The 23594-nt window shown below is 41.2% G+C and overlaps 1 protein-coding gene across 2 annotated transcripts in view; it reads right to left on the reverse strand.

The window, feature by feature from the left end:
• Positions 1-8570: 8570 nt before the first annotated feature.
• Positions 8571-23594, reverse strand: part of RRAGC (Ras related GTP binding C) — a 28538-nt gene continuing 13514 nt past the window's right edge. For both annotated transcript variants that reach the window (XM_083173593.1, XM_083173594.1), the window contains exons 4-7: positions 22414-22528; positions 11598-11740; positions 11198-11346; positions 8571-10365 (exon numbers count right to left, since the gene is read on the reverse strand). In XM_083173593.1, the coding sequence (XP_083029719.1) occupies positions 10214-10365; positions 11198-11346; positions 11598-11740; positions 22414-22528 (559 nt within the window). In that variant the 3' untranslated portion in view covers positions 8571-10213. The remainder of the gene's footprint in view (positions 10366-11197; positions 11347-11597; positions 11741-22413; positions 22529-23594) is intronic.

Consider the following 23594-nt stretch of genomic DNA (forward strand, 5'->3'; position numbering starts at 1 on the left):
AGGTGGCGATTAGAATAAGGGCCTATGTGTGTAACAGCGCCCAGCAAAACAAAACCTGTTGTAGGAAACATAAGAATCATCGGGCCTGTGAGCCTGGTTCAGAGGTGGATGCTACGTATGTATGTATGTACGTACAGTATGTATGTATGTACGTACAGTATGTATGTATGTATAAATGTATGTATGTATGTGTATATGTGCAGTTGTTGATTCTTATGTATTCATATCTGCAGAAATATACAGTTACCATCTCTACTGGCAGCAATGCCATGTGCAACTGTGCCCGCCATCGTACAGTTAGATTTACTGGTCTGCAGTAAGGGGTTTCCGGTACTTTCATGCATGCCGAAAATAGCAAAAGAAAATATCAGTACATGGGCCACCTCCGAATCAGGCCCATTGACAATGGTAGATCTCTTCTAAATATGTGAACTAAAAGTAGATCCCGGGACATAAAAATCAGGCCATCCCTGCCATAGACGCTCTGTTTTTGCCGGCTCCGTTCTGTACTATGCGATGCGCGCTCCCGCACATCACATAGTATGGTACAAAAAATATGTGCTGCACATACTTTTTGTACTAGGTACACATCATATCGAATCGCAACGCATGCGATCCGATACGATGTGTACTTTAAAAGTACAAAACGGACTTCAAAAACGGAGCGTGTATGGGGGGCTTTAGAGTCAGTTGCATGCCAGTTGAGGGGAGAAAGTGGGCAGAGTCTCTATGCATTCAGCGGCACTAGAGCACCATAACCAACACTGGCACCTAGTGCAACTACCATGGTTGTACGCCCTCCCCATTAATCCAGTCCTGGATACATGATAGGACAGCAAAGAGTTGCATAAAACAGGCTTTGAACTAAATAAAAATCCTGAACATAAGGCATTTCCGGCACATAAAATGGATGGCATGACCACACAAAGCAGATACTTCTGCCCTTTATGTGGATGACATGTTCATTTTTCTTGTGGGTGCATAGTCAACTGACTAGCGTACGTCAGGTAAAATCAACTGGACTAAAACCAATATATCTCCGAGCAGAAGGGATTGAATGTTACATTACCACCTACAGTGGTGTCCACAATAAAAATAGGTGACAATATCGGTGACTAACAATGTCATAGCATGTCGTCCTACATGCCCAAACGTTGAGAGTTCCTTAAAACCAAAATAAATACATGGAAAAAAAAATAACTCCTATTCATTAGTAATATCGATAACTCTGCCCACACTCTACTACAGGCTTTCCTGGATGAGAACATAGGAATACTATTTAACATGTTAAATTTTATTAACATTTCTGTTGAAAATTGCCAAGCAAACATTTTTATTCATCATAATGACTATATAAGGTAAATTATGATGTAACACAACATTTTTAGCTGATATTTTGCATATTTCTCAGAGATGTTGACACTCATATATTGCACATCTCTCACAGAGATGTTGGCCCTCAACGGGTTAAGTGCTGTACACAAAATTGGATAAATACCTTGAACATCCTCTTTATAGGAAATAACACTTTTGGAATGCTGTGATAAAACATGAGTGGAATTGGAGTCATTGTTCCCTTTCTATTGCCCCCAAAGTGTGTTTGTTTGGATATTTTAAAGGATCTTGAGGACCAGCCAACTTGGCAATGCATAATAAGCATTCCTTTTGCAGGACAATTGGACAACGCAAGACTGTTGAGCACAAGTTATATATACCAGAAGGCATTGCAAGATAAAGAAAACAAAATGACAGAGAATGTGTATGTGATGGAAGTCAGCCTACCTAAAGCGATGCGCTTGGATGCTGATCTTGAGTTACATAATATCATGTGTCGCATCTGTGTTTTATGTATTTCCGTAAGGGAAAAATGATGACAAAATGGACCTTCAGCACTGCTTTGAACATAGTAGATAATGAAATGGGAGTTCTATTGAAGAAAGGATGTTGCCCATGGCAACCAGATTCTATTATCTTCTAGAAGGTCCTAAATAAATAAGTAGTGGAATCTGATTGGTTGCTACGGGCAACATCCCATCTTCCATCTTAGTAAACATTGTTTTTGTGCGCATTGAAAGCACAGCGATATTGCATTATGCATAATCCTGTAGGCACCCTTTTAGTTCTTATCTGTATATCTGCAAGTAATGATAGTGTGAGTCTACAAGACAGTGTAATACTAGGAGACCTTTATGACATATTAAGACCAAGTATGTTAGCGATTTGTTTTCTATTTTTGGTGTTATTATTTCTCAATGCTTGTACTGATGTATAAACCCAAATATAGAGGATATATGTGATCCTTGTTCTGAGGACCGGACATCAAGAGTACTCATACAAATGTACAAGACCGGCTTTTCATGCAAACACTGTGTCTCTGCTCTATGTTTACGCTGATTCTGGGAGACGTTTTTACGTTGTAGGTACACTTTGTTCTTATGTAGGGTACACACCACGACGACCCGCTCACGATGCACATCGTGAGCGGGTCGTCAGTGTCTCGTCCGACCCGCTCACGATGTGCACCGTGAGCGGGTCCGATCCGATGGCGACCCGCACCCGGCTGTATGGTCGTTCTTCAGATCCTACCTGCAGCAGGTAGGATCTGAATAACGACCGACCCGCAGGGCCGCGCATCGGATCGGACCAGAACAGGGGAAAAAAGGGCCCAATCTACCTACAATCTACATCCAATTGGTCGGAATTGGATCGGGCCATAGTGCATGCTAGGTGTGTACCCAGCATTAGATGGTCACCCTGGTCTCGCTTTATACAACTAATCATGGTCATTTTATCTCAGAGGCTGGGTAAATTGCACTGGGCTAACTGAATGATGGTCATTTTTATTATTAACCGTGCTATGCCTTTGATACATGCTCCTCGGCATTCCCATCGGGACTCTCGGGTACTTCTAGAGAATCTCAGAATGCTTGCTGTTTGACACCTAAGGGGTAACACCTGATTTCTAAAAACTCACACTTTAGTAAATGTACCCCTTATTGAACAGTCAGAGTATACACAATACATCGCCCCGCACCTTGTGTACACATGCATCTATAGAATTATATCACAATCTCTAATGCACGCATTTTTATGGTTTCATTCCTTTAGCATTATCTGCTGTATAAACCTGCACAAGCCTACATGCCATTCTAGATGTTGGCATCCTGAAAATTCCATTTTTTTTTTTTTTTTTTACATCAATCATCTCACTGGGACATAATGGAAGCTAAGGACATTTTTGAGTTTATGGTCTCTAATGAGGTGGCCTTGGACTTCAACTTGGAGGCCTACATGGTAACAATCTTGGGTATTTTAACAGGTACAAACACCTCTAGGAAGATCTTTTTTTCTTGATTTAAAAACTGGCATCACTGATATTGCAGAACCAAATTATGTCCTTAGCAGATATTAATAGTCAAAATGACTCGAAGCCCAGTTTATTGCATTCGCATAAGTCTGCCAATACAACAAAGAAGCTGCAGTAGTATTTTTTATGATAAATCAGACTCAATGCTGTTAAACTTAATACAGAAACAAGTGCTTAAACTGATTAGCAAGCTTAAATGTTGTGCACTGGCCAACCAACGTCAAATTTCCGAAGAGTTAACCTATCTGTTCAGAATTCACCTGTGGGGTTCCCTTCCCCCTGGGGGCCCACCAGATAACCTAGACCTGGGGTAGCCAACCCTAGTCCTTGAGAGCTACCAACAGTGCATGTTTTGCAGGTCTCCTCACAGAATCACAAGTGATGTAATTAGCTCCATCTGTGTATCTTTTAAAATGTGTCAGTGATTAATGAGTGCAGCTGTGCAGCAGCTAGGATGTCTGGAAAATGTGAACTGTTGGTAGCTCTCGAGGGCTAGGGTTGGCTAACACTGACCTAGACCATTGGTAGCCAACTCCAGTCCTCGAGAGCTACCAACAGTTCATGTTTTTTTGATCACCAAGCTGGGGCACAGGTGCACTCATTACTGACTGACACATTATAAATGATCTACAGCTGGAGCTTATTACTTCACTTGTGATTCTGTGAGGAGACCTGGAAAATGTTAAGTGTTGGTAGCTCTTGAGGATGAAAGTTGGCTATCCCTGAGCTAGACCCTTATTTTACCCTGAGCCACTCTCTAAATGCACCTACAGCATTCTTATTATTCCAGTATTTCTTTAGAGGAGATCCACGCAGTGAATTAAAACACAAAAATCTTACTTGTCCCTGATCTGTAAACCCCTTGCACAGAAAAAAAAACACGATGTTCTAGACCAGTGGTTCTCAACCTCAGTCCTCAAGTACCCTCAACAGTGCAGGTCTTCCAGGTCACCCGGTAGGTGCACAGATGCACTCATTACTCACGGACACATTTTAAAAGAGCCACAGGTGGAGCTAATTATGGTACTTGTTTCCTAGCACGGCCACACCGATTTACATCGGGGTGGTCGTGTCGGAAAAATCGGGTCGATCGCATCGCATGCGATTTGGTCGCATGCGATGCGATCGACGCGACCGACCCGATTTTCGACCCGATTTTTTGATTGAATGAAATGTAAATCGGGTCCCTGGGACCCGATTTTACATTGGATTCAATGTAAAATATTCCCTAGACCCCCAAATTTAACGACGTAAACCCCACCCCACGATAGACGCCAACCCGAAGCGTGGCGAGCGCAGCGGTGCGCGTCCTCCGACCTTTTCATTCCCCTACCATCCACGTCGGCGTGGAGTTGAGAATAGAATAGTGTGGCGAGCGCAGCGAGCCACCGAGCCCGAAGCGTGGCGAGCGCAGCGAGCCCCGCGAGGGGGCGCGTATACCTGTGAAGTTATACGCGTGCGCTCGCCACGCTTCGGGCTCGGTGGCTCGCTGCGCTCGCCACACTATTCTATTCTCAACTCCACGCCGACGTGGATGGTAGGGGAATGAAAAGGTCGGAAGACGCGCACCGCTGCGCTCGCCACACTTCGGGTTCGCGTCTATCGTGGGGTGACGACGGGGACATCTATAATGTGAAATGGGTCATATTGGCCCATTTCACATTTTTTTAAAGGTGAGATGGACTTAATCAAGTCCATCTCATCTTGTGCCATTATAATGGCACAAGACCGACGCGATCCTCACGATTTCAATGTTAAAAAATATTTTAACATTGAAGCCTATGGGGAAATCGGGGCATCGCGTCGGTCGCGTCGGGACCAATGTTAATGGTCCCGAGCGACGCGATGCCCCCGATTTTGTACCTTTGCCGGCAAAATGGACCTGATTTCAAAGGAAATCGGGTCCATCGTGTGGAACGTGTACCTTAACTTAAAGGTACACGATCCACAAGATTGTGGCCGTGCTAGGAAACAAGTACCCTAATTATTTCACTTGTGATTCTATGCGGAGACCTGTAAAATATGCACTGTTGGGGGTTCTTGAGGATCGAGGTTGAGAATTACTGTTCTAGACCACTTTTTTAACCTTATCAAAATTATGTGGTCCCATTTGACCAGATAACATAAGGTGAACCACTGATCTGATGCACTGTATTCACCAACAGATTTGCCCTTCCTTAATTATGACACTAAAAAGGTTTTTGAACATCTCAGTTGGACGTAATTAGGGTACTCAGATCAAGGGGCTTTAATGGAATATTCCTGGCAGGGATGTTGGCCTAGTATCACACTTTTGCATGTGTGTCAGTCAATGGTGTTGCCTTGTCCTTTTTTTAAATCTCAAATGATTCTTCAGGGATGACCTCAACACCTATATTTGTTTTGCTCATAAAACCCCTGGTAATAAAGGCCTGAGCCCACCCGGATATGTCTGGTAATAAGAGGTGTGGGCAGGAATATAATATATAGTAAGTATGCTGGGTAAACACTTGGTGCTTTATTGTTAACGACATGGATGAGATTATTAACGATATATAGTGCAAATCGGCCAGTGTGTACACTCAATATCGTTAACAATGAGCGCTCCAATCATTAACAATAATCCCCTATCATCTACACATGCTATCAAATCTGACGATATCTTCATTAATTGCATGTTCGGCAGGGGTCCCACTGAAGTCACTGTACGCTATAGCTCATATTGTATTCAGGGTTTACTGGTGGGTCATTTATTTTCAAAGCACTGCTGGTATCGTTAAGGGGGTACAGGGCATCAGGGGTAAATTTATTAAATCTGATAAAAAAAAAAAAAATGAAATCCGACTGTATATTATATTCTAGGATGCTATAAAGAAGCGAGACAGAATCAGATTGGTTGCTTTGGAAAACCTCACCTCTTCATTTTTAGAAGCTTTAGTAAATGTAACCCTTACTGAGCCTTGAGGACTGAGGTTGTGAATGCCTGGACTGGACACACTATATCAGGTGAATTGCATAGATCTGGCCTGTTTTATATCCTTATTGTCCAAAAATCCTAATAGGGACCAAACAGGAGTCGTCGGATGCTATTGAGAGAGATTTTTTTCTTCTTCGATGCATAAGGGTGCAGTTGTGATTTGAGACATATTGGGTGAGATTTAATAGGATGAGAGATTCAGAAAGTGAGAGATTTGGTAAGAAATCTCCAGTTTTTTTAAAGCGGCAATCATTTACACTGCAAAACCAGTTTGATTTTGCAGTGAAAATGATTGCCTCTTTAAAAAAAAAAAAAACTGGAGATTTCTTACCAAATCCCTAACTTTCTGAATCTCTCATCCTATTAAATCTCACCCATAGTCTCAGAAATATCTTGAAAATGTATTGGGCATACCGCGAAGCGAGAGGAAGGTTACTATGCGGACTCACAGAAATGGTCTGTTTTATAGGCGTGTTACTAAAGCAAATGCAAACTCAGATGCATAATTGTTCTCTTGGAGCCCATACTGATCTACAAAAAAGGGCTAGTGTAAAGATTTCACGTTGTAACCGGTGTTTGTATCCAAAGGTGCACTAAGCTGTACATGGGCTTGAGGCCCATACACACTAGGAGATTCTAAATTCAAAAGACTTTGGTGAAAGATAGATCTTTCAGAGATTTTGGCAAAGTAGTGCATACTCACTGAGCTATTTTCCACAAGAGATTTTCAGGAGGCAAAAGAAAGACTTTACTGCGATAATAAAATTAGGGTTACCCCCTTTGTGTTGAGAGATTCCTGGACAGTGGCCTTATGTTTTTTAACCTTTGCTAAAATTCTATTCATGATCTTGCACACCGTAATGCCACACATTCTAATGCCCATTAGTCATAATGCCACATATTGTGATGCCCATTAAGATTATGCAACACACCTTGATCTTCATTGCATATTATACCACATACTATATTGGCTTTTAAATATTATGCCACATTAGTGCCGCTTACCTACATGCTAATTGCTAGTGTTTCACGCTCAATGCCATAGGGGAGTTTAAGAGCAGTGTGGGCAGAAAGCATTGCACAGACAGGAGTGAAATAGTTGCAGACTTGCTTGTCGGGCTAGCTATATCTCCCGATGGCGCACACACACACACACACACAACTCGTCTCATTCTGCGCAACTCTGCATCAGCGGCCGAGAAGAGCAAGCAACTAGTGCTGGCGCCGCTGCTAGACTGCTTGTTTCCAAGCATTCTATAACCCGGGAACACCACCTATCCGGACTCTGGACACCGACTAACCCTATACAAAATATACATTAGTGGCTAGTAACGTATACATGGCTGGCCTGTGCCAGCCATGTATAGGTTGCCACAATAAGAAATATAGATTGGTGGCCAGTGGTGACAGTAATATATACATTGCTGGTATGCGCCAGCAATGTATATATTACTGCATTAAAAAGCCATTGGTGGGCAGTGTATGCTCCACAGTGGAGCAGGAAGGAAAATGCAGTCAGCCGGGGGCGGGGCATTCTGGCCGGGCTGTGTACAGCGGGTGGCTATACATCGCTAGAGGAGAGTGGGCGGTGTAGGAGCAGGGCATGGTGAGTTAACTGGAGCAGGGAGAGTGAGTGGGCTGATCAACCAGGCTGAAAGTCATCTTTCTGACCGGTAGCCGTGCACACCTAGCGATGATGGCTGAACAAACATCATCGCTAGATGTGCTGGTAAAACCAGCAGACAGCCCACCTCGCTAGCGATGGTGCAGAAGTGCGCACCATCATTAGGTCAGCCATCACTGGAGCATACACACTAGGCAATTTTCAGCTGAAAATTTATAGGCATTTAGTCCTTGCTTGTATGTACACTATGCGAGGACATGTAGAGGTATTTAAGTTGCAGTAGCAATATTGGCAAAAGAGACACAGCATCCAACACCATGTCCCAAAAATCAAAAGGAGACATACTGTAGTTGCTGTAGCAGGCTCACGTAGACAAATAGTTGAGCCACACACAGAACTTACCAACGTGATACAGGAAGAAATACACCATATTGATATTTTATTTTGTAACAAATTACAGAACACTATTTAAAAATAATGATGATAGTGTCCCTTTAAATGAGTCAGACACCAACAGAAGCAGTCAAGCACGCATTGGTAGAAAACATGACTTCTTGAGAAGGACGAGTGTCACTACCTGCTGTAGCTGTATGAAGGCCAATGAAGATGCAAAAGCTACATGCTGCTAGGAAATAGCACTCTGCCATGAGTAAATATCTTTATTGATAACCTTCGTTATACATAATTCAGGGAAAGGAAATATAAATATAAAAGCTTTTCTCCACCCACGCCTTGTTGGCTTTTGCTCTGGTCCGCAAGAGGAGTCAAAAAAATAAAAATAAAACACTGTTAATTTGCAAAATACACTCTAGTCAACCAAACAAAGTGAAAGAGGTTCATACACAGACACGTCACAGTGGCACTTTGTTACATAGTGATCCAGCAAGAATGGGCCTTTGGTACATCAAAGGTGCAGAATTTAGGAATAGTCACCATACTAGAATACACCAGTGGATTTAACATGAAAACAGAAAAGATTAGCCTGGGAATTCTAAACTGCAAAAAGTGCCACAGGATAAAGAGAAAATATAAGTGAAAGTGATTCAATCAAATAGCATATAAAAAAAAACACAGTAGTGTTACTGTATACGTGTTAGCCATGACACAACCGGGGGGGGGGGGTTCAGAGTGTGTTTAAATAGGCAGAATTAAAAAGCATAAGTCCAGTTTGCCACAAACAAAAGGTGTTAAAATTAAAATATAAAAGTGATCCTTTATGCCACTAAATCTGAAAGTAAAAAGGTGCACAGTAACCCAAACTTACACCTGTAACCATTTTTTGCCATATTGGTGAATCCAAAATGAAATATTAAAATTTTCCCATATAGTTCATTAATCAGTGCAGTCGATTAGCAGCTGTCTCAAGTGTCCTTGCAGCATATTTTACAAACATTGTGTCATGTTTTTATTATTTCTCATACTGTGAACAGCAAAAGTGTATCTTTACTAAACTGTAAAACATCAAAATTCTAGCCAACACCAATATGGCACCTTTTGCTTACTCTGCAGTTTATTTCACAACAAAAAAATTATAATCAAATTTACAAGTAAAGAAATAAAGGAGGGAAAAAAACAAAATACCTTTCTCAATGTATAGGCACCTGCCCAAAAAGGCATTTGGAATTAATCAAATTGAGAGAGGAAAATGTTAATTTGTATGTGCGCTTGACTAAGAGCGATACAGTGAAGAACTACCCAAAGACACTCTCAGCTACTATCTTCAATGCTTTAAGGAGCAGAAAATCCACGACTCATTCATTTACCTGAAGTTCTTCAAAAGCCCAGTTTACAAATAGGAAGAAAATCACTTGATAAATGGCAGTTCATGTCTCAGACAGAAAAGGCAAGCACGTCCTTCTGGAATGTTCATCTTTTAATGAGATTGCAATCTGCAGGTTGAAAAACCCCAAATCCCCATGAGGGCGTGTTTTGCGTTTCCCAATGTTAATACAAAACATGTTAATGTCCAAATATTCTCCAGGTGGTCAGCAGTTTGACTTTTCGATGCTTTGAAGATTTTACCAGAGAAATAAAATTCCAAACCACATGGATTTTTTTTTTAAATGCAAAACAATGGAACCATTGAAGGAATGCAAGCATGTGACTAGGAACACGCATTTAAGGATTTTTGCACAGCAGATCATGGAAATCCACAAGGTTTGTTCCATCTGTAGTACCCTGCATTTCTTTCACTGGCCTTGCCACACTCCATATGGAGGCCACTGTCCTTGGGCTACTGGGTATAGACAGTCCACAAGGTTAGAGTCTAGACTACGTTTGCAGGTGTGCCATTTTGAGTCACTGCATTTAAATTTGGACTGTTGCCTTGATGACTGAAGGTCCTGTGTGTGGAAGCCCCCACCTCAAAAACCTCATGGATGGCTTTTCGAAAGCAATGAAAATTGTAGTCTATCAATCCTGTGTAGAAAAAATAAAATTAAGATTTATACCTTGCAGGCAAATGAGAACACTATACTACATTTGAATCTAATTTTTTCCTAATTCATTCTAAGACCATCATCACTCAATCAATTGATAGGGTCTCCACTCAATCATTTCCGCAGGGTGGTGCTGCACCCTGCCTGATCTTCGACTGTCAAAATGTAGCCTGTCCTCTTTATATGTGCCCATCTCCTAGAGAACTTGCTCCCTCCTAAAGTCAGAGGGAGATTGCATGCAGAAGTATCCAATGTCAGACAGAATGGATGGGTTTACTTTTGCTGGTCTCAGATAGAAAGGCAAGAAAAACCACTACTGACATAAACCCAAGAGATATTTGTGGGAAATGGAACTGGCTGAGTGTCTAGGCTCTGTGGACAGCCACAGCCGACAGATGGTGATCTGGTCGTCTTTCTGCCTACAGAAATGGCTTCTGGGGTGGTTTGAGGGGCATATGGGGTGACCAAATGCTGGGCACGACCCCATACTAATGGAAACATGGGGTGCCATAAGAACATGCCACTCCATGTGAGACCATGCCCCTTTTCAGACATTCACAGGTAAAATGTTACCGTCACAATTGAAAAAGTACTCTCCTCTGTGATCAGCACCCTGCCCTAATAAAATCCTACAGTGGACATAATTGTCACAGAAAACACACACAAAAAAAAAAAAAAACACATACCTAAAGAACTGCTTAACCTAAAACACAAATTTTCCCCACATGTACATTTGTTTAGGGGAGTGCAGGAGAAATGTGCATCAGAGAAAACATGCAGAACGTTTTTACTGATTAATATTATGCACTTACCTTTTCGTTCAAAGCTTTCTTCCCTAAGAATACAGACAAGTGAGAGAAATTTTGTCACTTCTTTTAAATAAAGCACTGTCGTGTTGTTGAGCTTGATAATGGCCATGGACTCCTTGTCATATGCAGTCCCATTGCACTCTGCATGCAAGCTGGGGAAATAAAGTAAAATAGAGATAAAGCCAAATAAGTTTATAGGTCAGAAACAAAAAAAAAAAAAAAAATTTCTATGCAAAAGAGAAAGCATTCCAATGATAAAAAAGGGAAAAAGCGAACAGTGCAATTTCATAACGTTTTCATGGGACATTTCTTTGTAAACTGAAGGACGCAGCAGAAGAACAATTTATTCCATAACTATGAATATATAAAGCATCATATAGGATTGTAAAAATTAAATGTTTACCTGTATATACAGGATACATCTATCACAACATCGATCATATCGCAGCACAGCTCATAGGATTGCATGTCTACAGGAGAACTGTCTGTGGCTATGTAGATCTTACTGACAACATCAAATAAAAAAGCCTTTTCAATGCCAGAATTCTGAAAACAAGCAATCAGATTAGTGAGAAAATGACGCAAGAGCAAGTGCACAATATACTACATCAGATTGTGACACGTTTTAGATAGGAATATTAGTTCAGAAACAGAAAACCACAATCTGAGTGATCCTGCCCTAAATCCCAGTCCAGCAATGTGCGACAACATTGACGATATCCAGTCGTGCTTCACTTGGTTCAAGCTGATAAATTAATGATAGTTCTGGTGTGTAGCATGGGTGTGGTATAGGGTTCAGACAGTCATTATCCCGACTGGCCGGACCAAGACAGCATGGCGATCGTAACAAAGCCCCTTGTGGGCTTGCTGCGCTCACCACCTATTCTATTCTCCCTGTATGGGGGTCGTCGGGCCCCCGTGTGTCTGGGTTTTGACTTTCGGGATCCCGACATCGAGCACTCGTGTAGCATGAAGGCAGTTTAACCCCTTCCTGACGCAGCCAGTTTTTGCCTTCCTGACAGAGCCCTTTTTTTCAAATCTGACATGTATCACTTAAGTGGGGATAACTTTTTTTTGCTTTTACTTATCCCAGTGATTTTGAGATTGTTTTCTCGTGACACATTGTACTTCAAATTAGTGGTAAATTTGGGTCGATACAGTCTGTGTTTTTTTGTGAAAAATACCAAAATGTCGTAAAAAAAAAATGGAAAATTTAGCAATTTGCAAAATGTTAAATTTTCTGCTTGTTAGACAAATAATCATACCACTCAAAATAGTTAATAACTAACATAGACCATATGTCTACTTTATGTTTCCATCATTATTTCAACTTCCTTTTAAATTTTTTGGACACTAGGAGGCTTAAAATATGAATAGCAAATTCTCAAATTTTCAAGAAAATTTCAAACACTGATTTTTTTAGGGACCAGTTCAGTTCTGATGTGACTTTGAGGGACTTGTATGTGAGACACCCCCATAAATGATGCCATTTCAAAAACTGCACCCCTCACAGTATTCAAAACAGCATTTTGGAAGTTTGTTAACCCTTTAGGTGTTTCACAGGAATTAAAACAAAGTGTAGGTGAAATTTCAAAATTTCATTTTTTTTGCAGATTTGCAATTTTAATACATTTTTCTAAGGAACACAGTAGATTTTACTAGAGAAATGTGACTAAAAATTGATTCCCCCAATTCTTTTGTTTTCATAAATATCCTATATGTGGCCCTAGTGTGCACGTTGACCAAACCACAGGCTTCATAATAGAAGGAGCACCTACTTGATTTTGGAGCCTCCTTTTTATGAGATTATTTTTTAGGCACCATGTAGGTTTCTAGGCACCATAAGATGCTAAAAGTTAGGAACCCCCCCCCACAAGTGACCCCATTTTGCAAACTACACCCCTCAGGGAATTCATCTAGGGGTATAGTGTACATTTCAAACCCCCAGGGGTTTCACCAATTGTGGTACAACTGGGCAGTGAAAATGAAAAATTACATTTTTTACACAAAAATGCAGTTCTGGCTCACAATTTTTCATTTTCCCAAGGAATGAAGGAGACAAAGCACCCCAAAATCTGTGCCCCAATTTCTCCCGAGTACGGCAATGCCTCATGTGTGACCAAAAAATGGCAGGACTCAGAAGGGAAGGAGTGATTTTTGGATTTTGCAGCACAGATTCTGGTGGAATGTTGGTGGGTGCTATGTCGCATTAGCAAGACCCCCAAAGCACCAATACAGTGGAACCCCCCCACAAGTGACCCCATTTTGCAAACTACACCCCTCAGGGAATTCATCTAGGGGTATAGTGTACATTTCAAACCCCCAGGGGTTTCACCAATTTTGATACAACTGGGCAGTGAAAATGAAAAATTACATTTTTTACACAAAAATGCAGTTCTGGCTCAAAATTTTTCATTTTCATAAGGTATGAAGGAGAAAAAGCACCCGAAAATCTATGCCCCAATTTCTCCCAAGTATGGCAATGCCTCATATGTGACCAAAAAATACCAGTTGGGTGCATGGCAGGACTCAGAAGGGAAGGAGTGATTTTTGGATTTTGCAGCTCAGATTCTGGTGGAATGAATGGTGGGTGCTATGTGGCATTAGCAAGACCCCCGAAGCACGGTGAAATGATGAACCTAATAATCCATAGATGTGTGGTATATTTTAAAACACTCCTTTATACATAGGCCGGGTTTGTCTGGGCAAGTTTCACAGTGGAAAATAGTATCCTTTCTTATTCCCTTTTTATAGCAAACTTTGCACCTTTTTTGTGTCCTGCCCTTTCTTGCAGTGGAGGGGATTTCGTTAGGAAAATGCTGCCCTGGTACAATACGGGGGCCAGTACTAGAAGTACTGGGGCCCTCTGCCTGCTGGTTCCCAAATATTAGGCCCTTTATGACTTCCTCTTGAAAGTGCATAAATGTCCCCCTCTGGCTGGTAGAACGGAATAGCACGTAAGCGTTATACAGTGCCATCTGGATGATATACACAGCCAGCTTCTTGTACCAGATTTTTGTTTTTTGCAGGGCACTGTACGGCTTCAGTACCTGATCTGAAAGATCCACTTCGCCCATGTACCTATTGTAATCTAGGATACAATTAGGTTTTGAGGTGTGGGTACTGGTACCTCGTACAGGGACGGAGGTGGTACTGTCTCCATGAATTGTTGTCAGTATAAGGACATCCCTCTTGTCCTTATATTTGACCAACAACATATTTTCGGTGCATATTCCCCTGCTTTCACCCCTTCTTAGGACTTGTGCAATGTGCGTTTTTGGGAGGCCTTTTTGGTTCTTGCGCACAGTACCGCAAGCTGCTGTACCTCTTGAACCAAGGGCCTTAAACAGGGGGATGCTAGTGTAAAAGTTATCCACATAGAGGTGATAACCTTTATCCAGGAAGGGGTGCACTAAATCCCAGACAATTTTTCCACTAACACCTACGAGGGAGGGGGGGCATTCTGCCGGTTCAATTGTTGAATCCTTCCCTTCATATACCCTAAACCTGTGGGTGTACCCTGAGGTGCTTTCACACAGCTTATACATTTTTATGCCATACCTTGCCCTCTTACTGGGAAGGTACTGGCGTAATTTAACCCTTCCTTTAAAATGTATAAGGGACTCGTCGATACAAATAAATTTTTCAGGGATGTACATCTCTGCAAATTTGGCACTGAAATGATCAATGACCGGCCTGACTTTGAATAGCCGGTCAAAGGTGGGATCATCTCTGGGTGGGCACTGTGCATTATCGGTGTAATGTAAAAATTTAAGGATTATCTCAAAACGAGTCCGAGTCATGGCCATACGGTAAAGTGGGGTGCTGTACAGAACATCTGTACTCCAATATTGCCTAATTTCTGGCTTTTTTACTATGCCCATATGTAACACCAGACCCCAAAACGTCATCATCTCTACTGCATCTACAGGGGTCCACCTAGCAAATGATGACGTGGGGTTTTGAGCAATAAACTGCTGGGCATATAAATTACTTTGGTCCACCATTAAATTTATAAAATCATCAGAGAAAAATAATTTGAAAAAGTCAATTTCTCTGACACCTGTTGAATCAAATTGGATTCCTGGGATGGCCAAAAACTCAGGAACCTGGGGCTCAAAATTGTCTGGTGGTGGGGTCCATACGGGATCAATCATTTGGGGGGGGGTCTCAGCTGCTCTACGGGGGCGTCTTTGAGGGGGTCCCTCATCACTAGAGGAGGAAGAGGAGCTTAAGACGAATCCTTCAAATTCCCCGCTTGCATCACTGGCTGTGTCAGAGTCAGAGGCAAGCATGGCATATGCCTCCTCCGCTGAATACATTCTTCTGGATGAGTGGGATGACATTTGGAATGCCATTTTTATTTTTGTGTTTCTGTAAGTGTAATGTTTCAACACGTGTATAGTGTAGGGGGGGTACAAACTTTATTTCAACACGGGGGGTATGTAGTGTGTAGTGTGTATGTAGTGCAGAAAAAAAAAATACTTTATACAGGAATTTGATCCCAATAAAAAAAAAAAAAAAATTGAAGGGGTTAAAAAAAAAAAAAAAAAACAAAGGTCCTGTGCCAAAAATTGAGCACAGATGTTGGTCAGTAACGTCCGTCACTGAACAGCGCTCAAAGGCAACAGGACACCCACAAAAGCAACGTGGGTGTAAAAACAAAAAAAAAAAACAATTTAAAAAAACTGCAGAAAAAAAATGATATCAACCCTGTGCCAAAAATGCTGTTCAGTGATTGTACGTCACTGATCAGCGGCCACAGGACACCCACAAAAGCAACGTGGGTGTAAAAACAATTTAAAAAAATATACCACAGCACTCTCCAAAAAAATAAACAATTTAAAAAAACTGCAGAAAAAAAATATCAACCCTGTGCCAAAAATGCTTGTACGTCACTGATCAGCGCTCAGCGGCCACAGGACACCCACAAAAGCAATGTGGGTGTAAAAACAAAACCCCACTGCACTCCAAAAAAAAAACTGCAGATCTGTGATGCAGTGATGCAACACTGATTAGCAGTGAGGGGCAGCAGGCACACAACCTGACAGGGTATATATAAAAAAAAAAACCTGGACCCCCAAAAAGTTGCTGATTAATTAATTTAAACTGATCAGCACAAAAGGGGGGGCAGCAGTCAGTTGCACACGCAGCACAACCTTTGGTGCAACTGACAGGTATATATATAAAAAAAAAAACCTGGACCCCCAAAAAGTTGCTGATCTTAATTTAAACTGATCAGCACAAAAGGGGGGGGGGCAGCAGTCAGTTGCACAGGCAGCACAACCTTTGGTGCAACTGACAGGTATATATATAAAAAAAAAACTCTGATATAGTGATCAGCACAAAAGGGGGTGCAGCAGACACAAAATATATCACTCTCTGTCACTCTCTGTCACTATCTCTGACTATCTGTCACTATCTGTCACTATCTGTCACTATCTGTCACTATCTGTCACTATCTGTCACTATCTGTCACTATCTGTCACTATCTGTCACTATCTGTCACTCTATGACACTGCAGCAGCAGCACACAGGAAGTCACAAGATCCAGGAAGCATCCAGCTGTTGGCAGCACGCTACCAGCGGTGATCAGCATTGATCAGGTAAGTATCAGGCAGGGTTCAGGTATGTATAGCAGGACAGAGTGGCCGGTGACCGCTCTGCACGCAATTCCAGACCGGAATGGCGTCTGCAGCGCAGTCACCGTTAGTTTAAATGGCGCGCCTTGGCTGTGATTGGCTCGTCGGTCCGACGAGCCAATCACAGCCTTGGGGGCAGGTGGGGTGAGGTGTCGTCGTCACCGATGACCCCCTCATGCCCCCTCACACCCGGCGGTGATTGACACCTGTGTTACCGAGCGTCTGATTCGCCGGTAACACAGGAAAACGCTGCGAATGGCTGTTCACATTGAACAGCCAATCACAGCGATCGCTGAAGTACATCCCGGCCATGACGTATATATACGTCAAATGTCGGGAAGGGGTTAAAAGGTCCACACATGCTGCAATCACATGATACCATAGCTAGACTGATGTCAATTGTTGTTAAAATTCAACAAACAAAAATGTGTAAATTATTTTGCAGCACATGTGATCCAGGTTTGAAAGAAAATCCACATATTAAAAGGAGAAGAAAATATCATTGTAAGTTCCATAAAATAGTGTATTCAATAACGCATTAGTTGCACAGGAGATGTACACCACAACTGTATGTACAGTAGGTGGAGATTCCTGTACTTTATAGGACACTGACAACACTCATTTCATTGCCAATCACAGAGCAATTTTGGGTTAACTGTGATGCACAATGACATCCATTTTGAAATTCTGAAATGATTATGGAGTGAACAGCTATTGAGGTATTCAATCCCAGGTCACGACTGACGGTCCGTCCTGACAGCCGCGACCCTGGCGTTTCCATTTTACCTGAACGCAAAATCGGCAGGTGGGATTCAATGTCCCGCCTGCCGATTTGCGAAAAGAGGGAGTGTAGGTGTAAACCTCTATGAATTGTCAAGATCCAGCTATGATCGCGACAATCCACTGCCGTTCTCTGCAAAACAGTCCGAGAATGTCCCGTTTTGTCGATTGGCTTGTTTAATGCTGTCAGGCAAGACAGCATTGAATAGGCGCCCGCTGCTATTTCCCCCATCGGAAGTAGAGGTGGGAATTGAATATTCCCCCTAGAATGTTCCAGTGAATCCCATATGCACACAGTATGGCTCATTTCCCTACCTTAAGCAACTAGCACCTTTCTTCATTTGATCCGACAATGAAGGTGAAGTATATACACTTATCTCATCATTCTATTCTACTACCCCTCTTCTTAATCCTATACATGCTCTCAAAACAGTAAAGCTCGGTCTCCTGTACTTATCTGTCATTTCTCGCTCTCTCTTTTTACAGTCATCTTTCCATCACCATTCTAGCATGCAGAAATTACTCCCATTCTGAAAAAATCTGAGCCCAATTCTCTCAAGATCCCATGCCTCTACAAACTATGTGACTTACACACATTAATAACTCACACAATTTATGGGACTTACGCCAGTCAAGCTTTAATTTGCAAGACTCCACAGAGACAGCAATGACTAAGGTGGTGAATTATATGGTTACTGCTAAGCATAAAGGCCATTATTCACTTTAGGGGTGTACACATGGTAAGATTGCCTTGCTAGTTAATCCCAATGTGATTGGGATCGAATCGCAAGGCAAACCTATTTGACCTGTACTATATAGCTCAGTCTACCTTTCTGTTCGATTTCAATGCTGTGGGGGCTGCACATCGGGATCAAATCTAAAGCGTTCCATTTTGATTACATTTTGCTTATACAGTATAAGAAAAAAGTCAAATCAAAAGAGAACACATTGAACCATGTGTACAGGGCATTTAGGGATGCAGTCAAACTTCCAGCAGTTGGGATCCCAATGACCAGAATCCAAAGACATCCCAGAGGTAAGTACTGGGATTAAGCATAGGCACTAGGGGGAAGTTAGGTATTCGGTTACTTGGTTCTAATCCTTCCAAACTAATTGCATTTTCAGTATTAAAATCTCTTCTTTGTACACTCAATCAGGTGGAGTACCTCAAGGCTCAGCCTTAGCCTCTGCTTTTCTCAATCTATTCCACATTTCTTTGCAAAATAATCACCTTTTTCAGATTTCAGTATCCGCTAATCTACCTATCCTCCCAAGATTTGTCACTATCTGTATTGGTCAATGTCACTAAAATGCAATTCTGCAATTTCATCTTGGATGTCATATTGCCACTTCACACTTAATATTTCCAGAACAGAATTAATGATATTGCCACTGAACAATGGTAGTTACCAACCTGATATCATTACCATTATTCATCATTCAACCGCCAACCCTACCCCACAGGATCGCTGCCTCTGTCATCTTGACTGGACTGTCCTCTGTGCCCCGCATTCAGTCTGTCTCAAATTCATGTTACATAACATCTTTTGATGTGGAAATAAGGACAAGTGGCTCAACTACTAATGAAAACACAGGAACTAGGGTGCGAAAAAAAATGGCAGCAAGTGCTCTGGACTGTGAAGACAAATTTTAAACATTTGGCTGTAAAAATGCAGTTTGTTTGCCAAAATGGCTGAACAGCGGCACAATAATGAGTAGAGGTTCCTTGAAAGTTTGGGGCTGCAGTTCAGAAAATGAAGCTGGAGATTTGGTATTAACGGTGCAGCATTAACTCTGAGAAAATACAGACAGGTGCATATATATCATGCAATACCATCAGGGAGGAGTCTGATTAGTTGCAAAATAAATTTGGAGCCAAACAAACCCAAACTTACAGCCAAAGGTGATAATATAGCCCCCACGGAGCCCTGATTTTAACACCAGAAGGATTAGTTCTCCAAGGTGTTTAGAACACCCTCCCTTTAGAGCTCCTCCAAAAACTGTATGCAAGTGTACCTAGAAGAATTCATGCTGTTTTGATGGCAAAAGGTTGGTCACACCAAATATTGATTTGATTTAGATTTCTCTTATTCATTCGCTTTGCATTTTGTTAATTGATAAAAATAAAACTATTAAAACACCTTTATTTATGGAAAGTATTTTTGCTTTGCAGAATTTTCCACACCTACATAAAAAAACTTTTGCACAGTACTGTATATAAAATAAAAAGTTGGCACATTTCTGAGATCAGGTCATTGGCAATACAAACAGTGTACATATTTAGCACTTTCGTAAAAGGTACACAGGATATGCACAAAGGATTTTCTTTGCTTGCAGGATAAAGGGATAATGCGTGTGAAATGCAGATTTACTACAGATATAAACGATTGGATAGATATGAGAATATTGGTTCATTCATATCAAATGCATAAAAATGATGAATCAGTCTGCTGCTGCTACCAAATAAAACATTTAAAAAAAAAAAAGGGGAAAACAAATGAAATAGAGGAATAACTAAACATAATAAAACTAAACTGATTTTACTCTATGATCAAACAGATTATAAAAAGGTAAACATATCAAAGTCTGCTCTCTGATACCCCTTTCACATCGCACTTTTAAAACGGTAAATTGCCGTTTTTTTCCCTTTTTAAAACGTTTAAGCCTGCACTGTGAATGCCGAATTACCGTTTAAAGTTAACTGGCATTTCGAACCGTGTAAAAAGCAGAGTCCTACACGGTTCCTTGCCATTTTTTGTGCAATGTGAATGTGTACAATGTGTCTGAAACGGTATTTCAGGCAAACAACACAAGCTACAGAGCAAAATGACAGGCAATGTTGACACTCTGGCTTGAAACGTGTTCGTGATGAACCGGTTTCACTGCCATGTTGAATGAGACTTAACCGGTATTTAAAACGGTAATCTGCGGCAATGTTAAGGCTCTGACCCGTTTCAATTACCATTTTAAAATACCGGTTTTTAAAACGTGTCGGCGATGTGAAAGTGGTATGACAATGTTGTTTACAATGAAAAATAATAAGAATACCAATTATAAAAAAAGAATGTGCGCAAATTCAAATATGATAGGTAATTATATACACACAATCATTCTGCATTTTAACAAAATCGATTTACTTTTAACTAAAAGGCATTTGTACAAAGCTTTTTCCCATAAAACTGTAAGCTGCTGTGTTTTCAGGCCTTAGAGTGGTTGTTTCCTGTTAAACATTCAAGGAGTACTGTTTAATTAAACCTCACTTTAGAACACCACAAAGTAATGCTAACAGCCACACAAACTGGTAATCCCCTAAATCTGAGAATAGCAGTGCTCACTGAGGTGGAGCATACAATTTCCAATAAGCGTATAAGAACAAAACACAAATAGCTTCTAACAAATGTTTAAAAATAGATCTTTATCTAGTGTTTCTGTATTACACAGCATACCATTACCTGTAGATTAACTGTAGTAGGAATTCAATGTTTACATTAAAATGTAACCATGACTAAAAGTGTTCAAATAAAAAGATCATCCTTTCTTTATATTACTAGTATACATTTTATTTAAACAGATAGCAGATTAATATTGTGCAGTAACAGACAACCGTATAGGGTTTTAACTGCGGTACCTTGTGTTGCTGGCATCATCAATTACCAATTGTAAGTTTTACATCGTTCCTCTATGGGTTGTGAAGCAAAACTTGTGATCCAGACCAATGATACCCAGAAAGGCAAATCACATCCATCGCCATCCAAAAAGGTGTCAAATTTATATTTACCAACTACTATATTGGAGGTGGACATATTTTTTATTAATAATATAATTGTATGCAATGAAACTGAAAATAAATCCAGACATATTTGTGGGGTTTTCTTTCTTAGTTTCAGGGACTGCTTTATTCAAAATAGCTATTTGGGTACTTATGTAGTAACTGGGCTGCCGATTTCTAAATCGGGTCGGATCGGGAGATCGCATCGCATCGCATGCGACCATGCGATTCGATGCGATGCGATGCGATGCGATGACCCGATTTTTCCATAGGAATCAATGTTAAAATGGACTGAGTCCATTTTAACATGGAATTCAATGGGAAAAATGGGTCCTTTTCATACCCCTACTATCCAAGTGGGCATGGAGTTGGATATAAACCTGTGGCGAGCGTAGCGAGCCACCGAGCCCGAAGCGTGGCGAGCGAAGCGAGCCCCGCGAGGGGACGAATACCGTCCCCTCGCGGGGCTCGCTTCGCTCGCCACGCTTCGGGCTCGGTGGCTCGCTACGCTCGCCACAGGTTTATATCCAACTCCATGCCCACTTGGATAGTAGGGGTATGAAAAGGACCCATTTTTCCATAGGAATCATTTTAACATTGATTCCTATGGAAAAATCGGGTCATCGCATCCGATATCGGATGCGATATCGGATGCGATGCGATGCGATATCGCATCGCATCGCATCTGATTGTATGCCTTAACTTAAGGCATACAATCAAAAAATCGGCAGCCCAGTTACTACATAAGTACCGCTATTTGTGTTAACCCTACTGAATATTGTTGTCCGCAATCCATAGATTGAGTCAAACATTGTAGAAAACTAGCTGCTGCACTAGCCTCAACACCAGTGAATACTGTAAATGTGAAAGTTTAATGTGTCACTGATTGCCAGAAATCACCTGATATTTAAATAAATAGAAATGATCATAACAATTAGCATTTGAAAAAAATATATATACACACACACACACACACACACACACAACATGTGCATTATTATAGCTGGGATAAAACAAAATATACTCACAGATATAAAAATGTTTAGTAAGTTTTCTAGAGTTGGCAGCTGCGGGATAAGTTTCTGCACAACTTTACTGAATGCTTCAAATATAGAGTGGTCATAAATACTGGTCAAGTAGAAGCTGGAAAAAATGTAAAACAGACATAGAAACTGGCATCATTGGAACATAAGATACAAGCACATGGGTAACCTTAAGTGTTGACACACATTTTTGAAGGCATGGCTTGTAAGCAGACAGAAATCAATTGCTTCGCAAAACACAAAAATAAACCACAACACTGCTTATAAAAGGGGAAAGAATAAAGCAGCCATGAAAACAGAATCTGATCAGCTAATAAAGACATCTGGAGAAAGACAAGAAAACAACCTTGTGAAGCTGCCAATACTAAAAAGGTGCCTGCCCTGGCTAAATAACCCATTTGTTTTATTAATAACAATTACTTATAGAGCAACAGCATATTCCATTACTTTACAATTCAGGCGAGAGGACTTAACCAACAAGGGCAGATATTCAATTGATGTCGAACCGGCCGTCTTGCCGAAAAGACGGCAGTTTTTGATTAGAATAGGTCAAAAAGGGTTCCAACCTATTTAACGCTAGCCATTTATTTTCTGATAGGTTGCAACATTCCGACTTGCCGAAAACCAGATGGAATGGCGGAAGAGCCACAAATCCATCTGCTTTTGATGGAAACAGACAAAACCGGAAGGTTTTGGCCACATTTCCGGCAATCTCAATCTGACAAGAAAAGATGTCGGATTGAGACAGGGAGGACGGCTCCGGTAAACCGCAGTAGTTTTCACAGCGCTTTCCTCCTGTCCTGCCACCAAGCCAGGTGAGAGCAGCTCACCTGGACCCATCCCAGCTCCCATCCGGTCCCCTCACTGGCCCGGTGAGCATCAATCAGCCGCCAAATCAAACATTCGGAATTTCAGAATGGATCTGACATCAATGGAATATACCCCAAGGATGGGAACAGAGGCCCATTAGAAGCTAAGATACCCTGCTACACTGTACTGCAGCTGCGGATGGAAACCACTTTAATTGCCCCCTTAAAGCTCTGCTAAAATTAACCAAGCTAATGTAATCTATTGTATAGGTCTGTATGAATAATTACCTCACAGATATTGGTTTGCATCAGTACTGGCATTAGGTTTAAATAAAATAATGGTGATTATTATGATTG

Source organism: Crinia signifera, chromosome 2, assembly GCF_055691185.1.
Source record: "Crinia signifera chromosome 2, ASM5569118v1, whole genome shotgun sequence".
Lineage (NCBI taxonomy): Eukaryota > Metazoa > Chordata > Amphibia > Anura > Myobatrachidae > Crinia > Crinia signifera.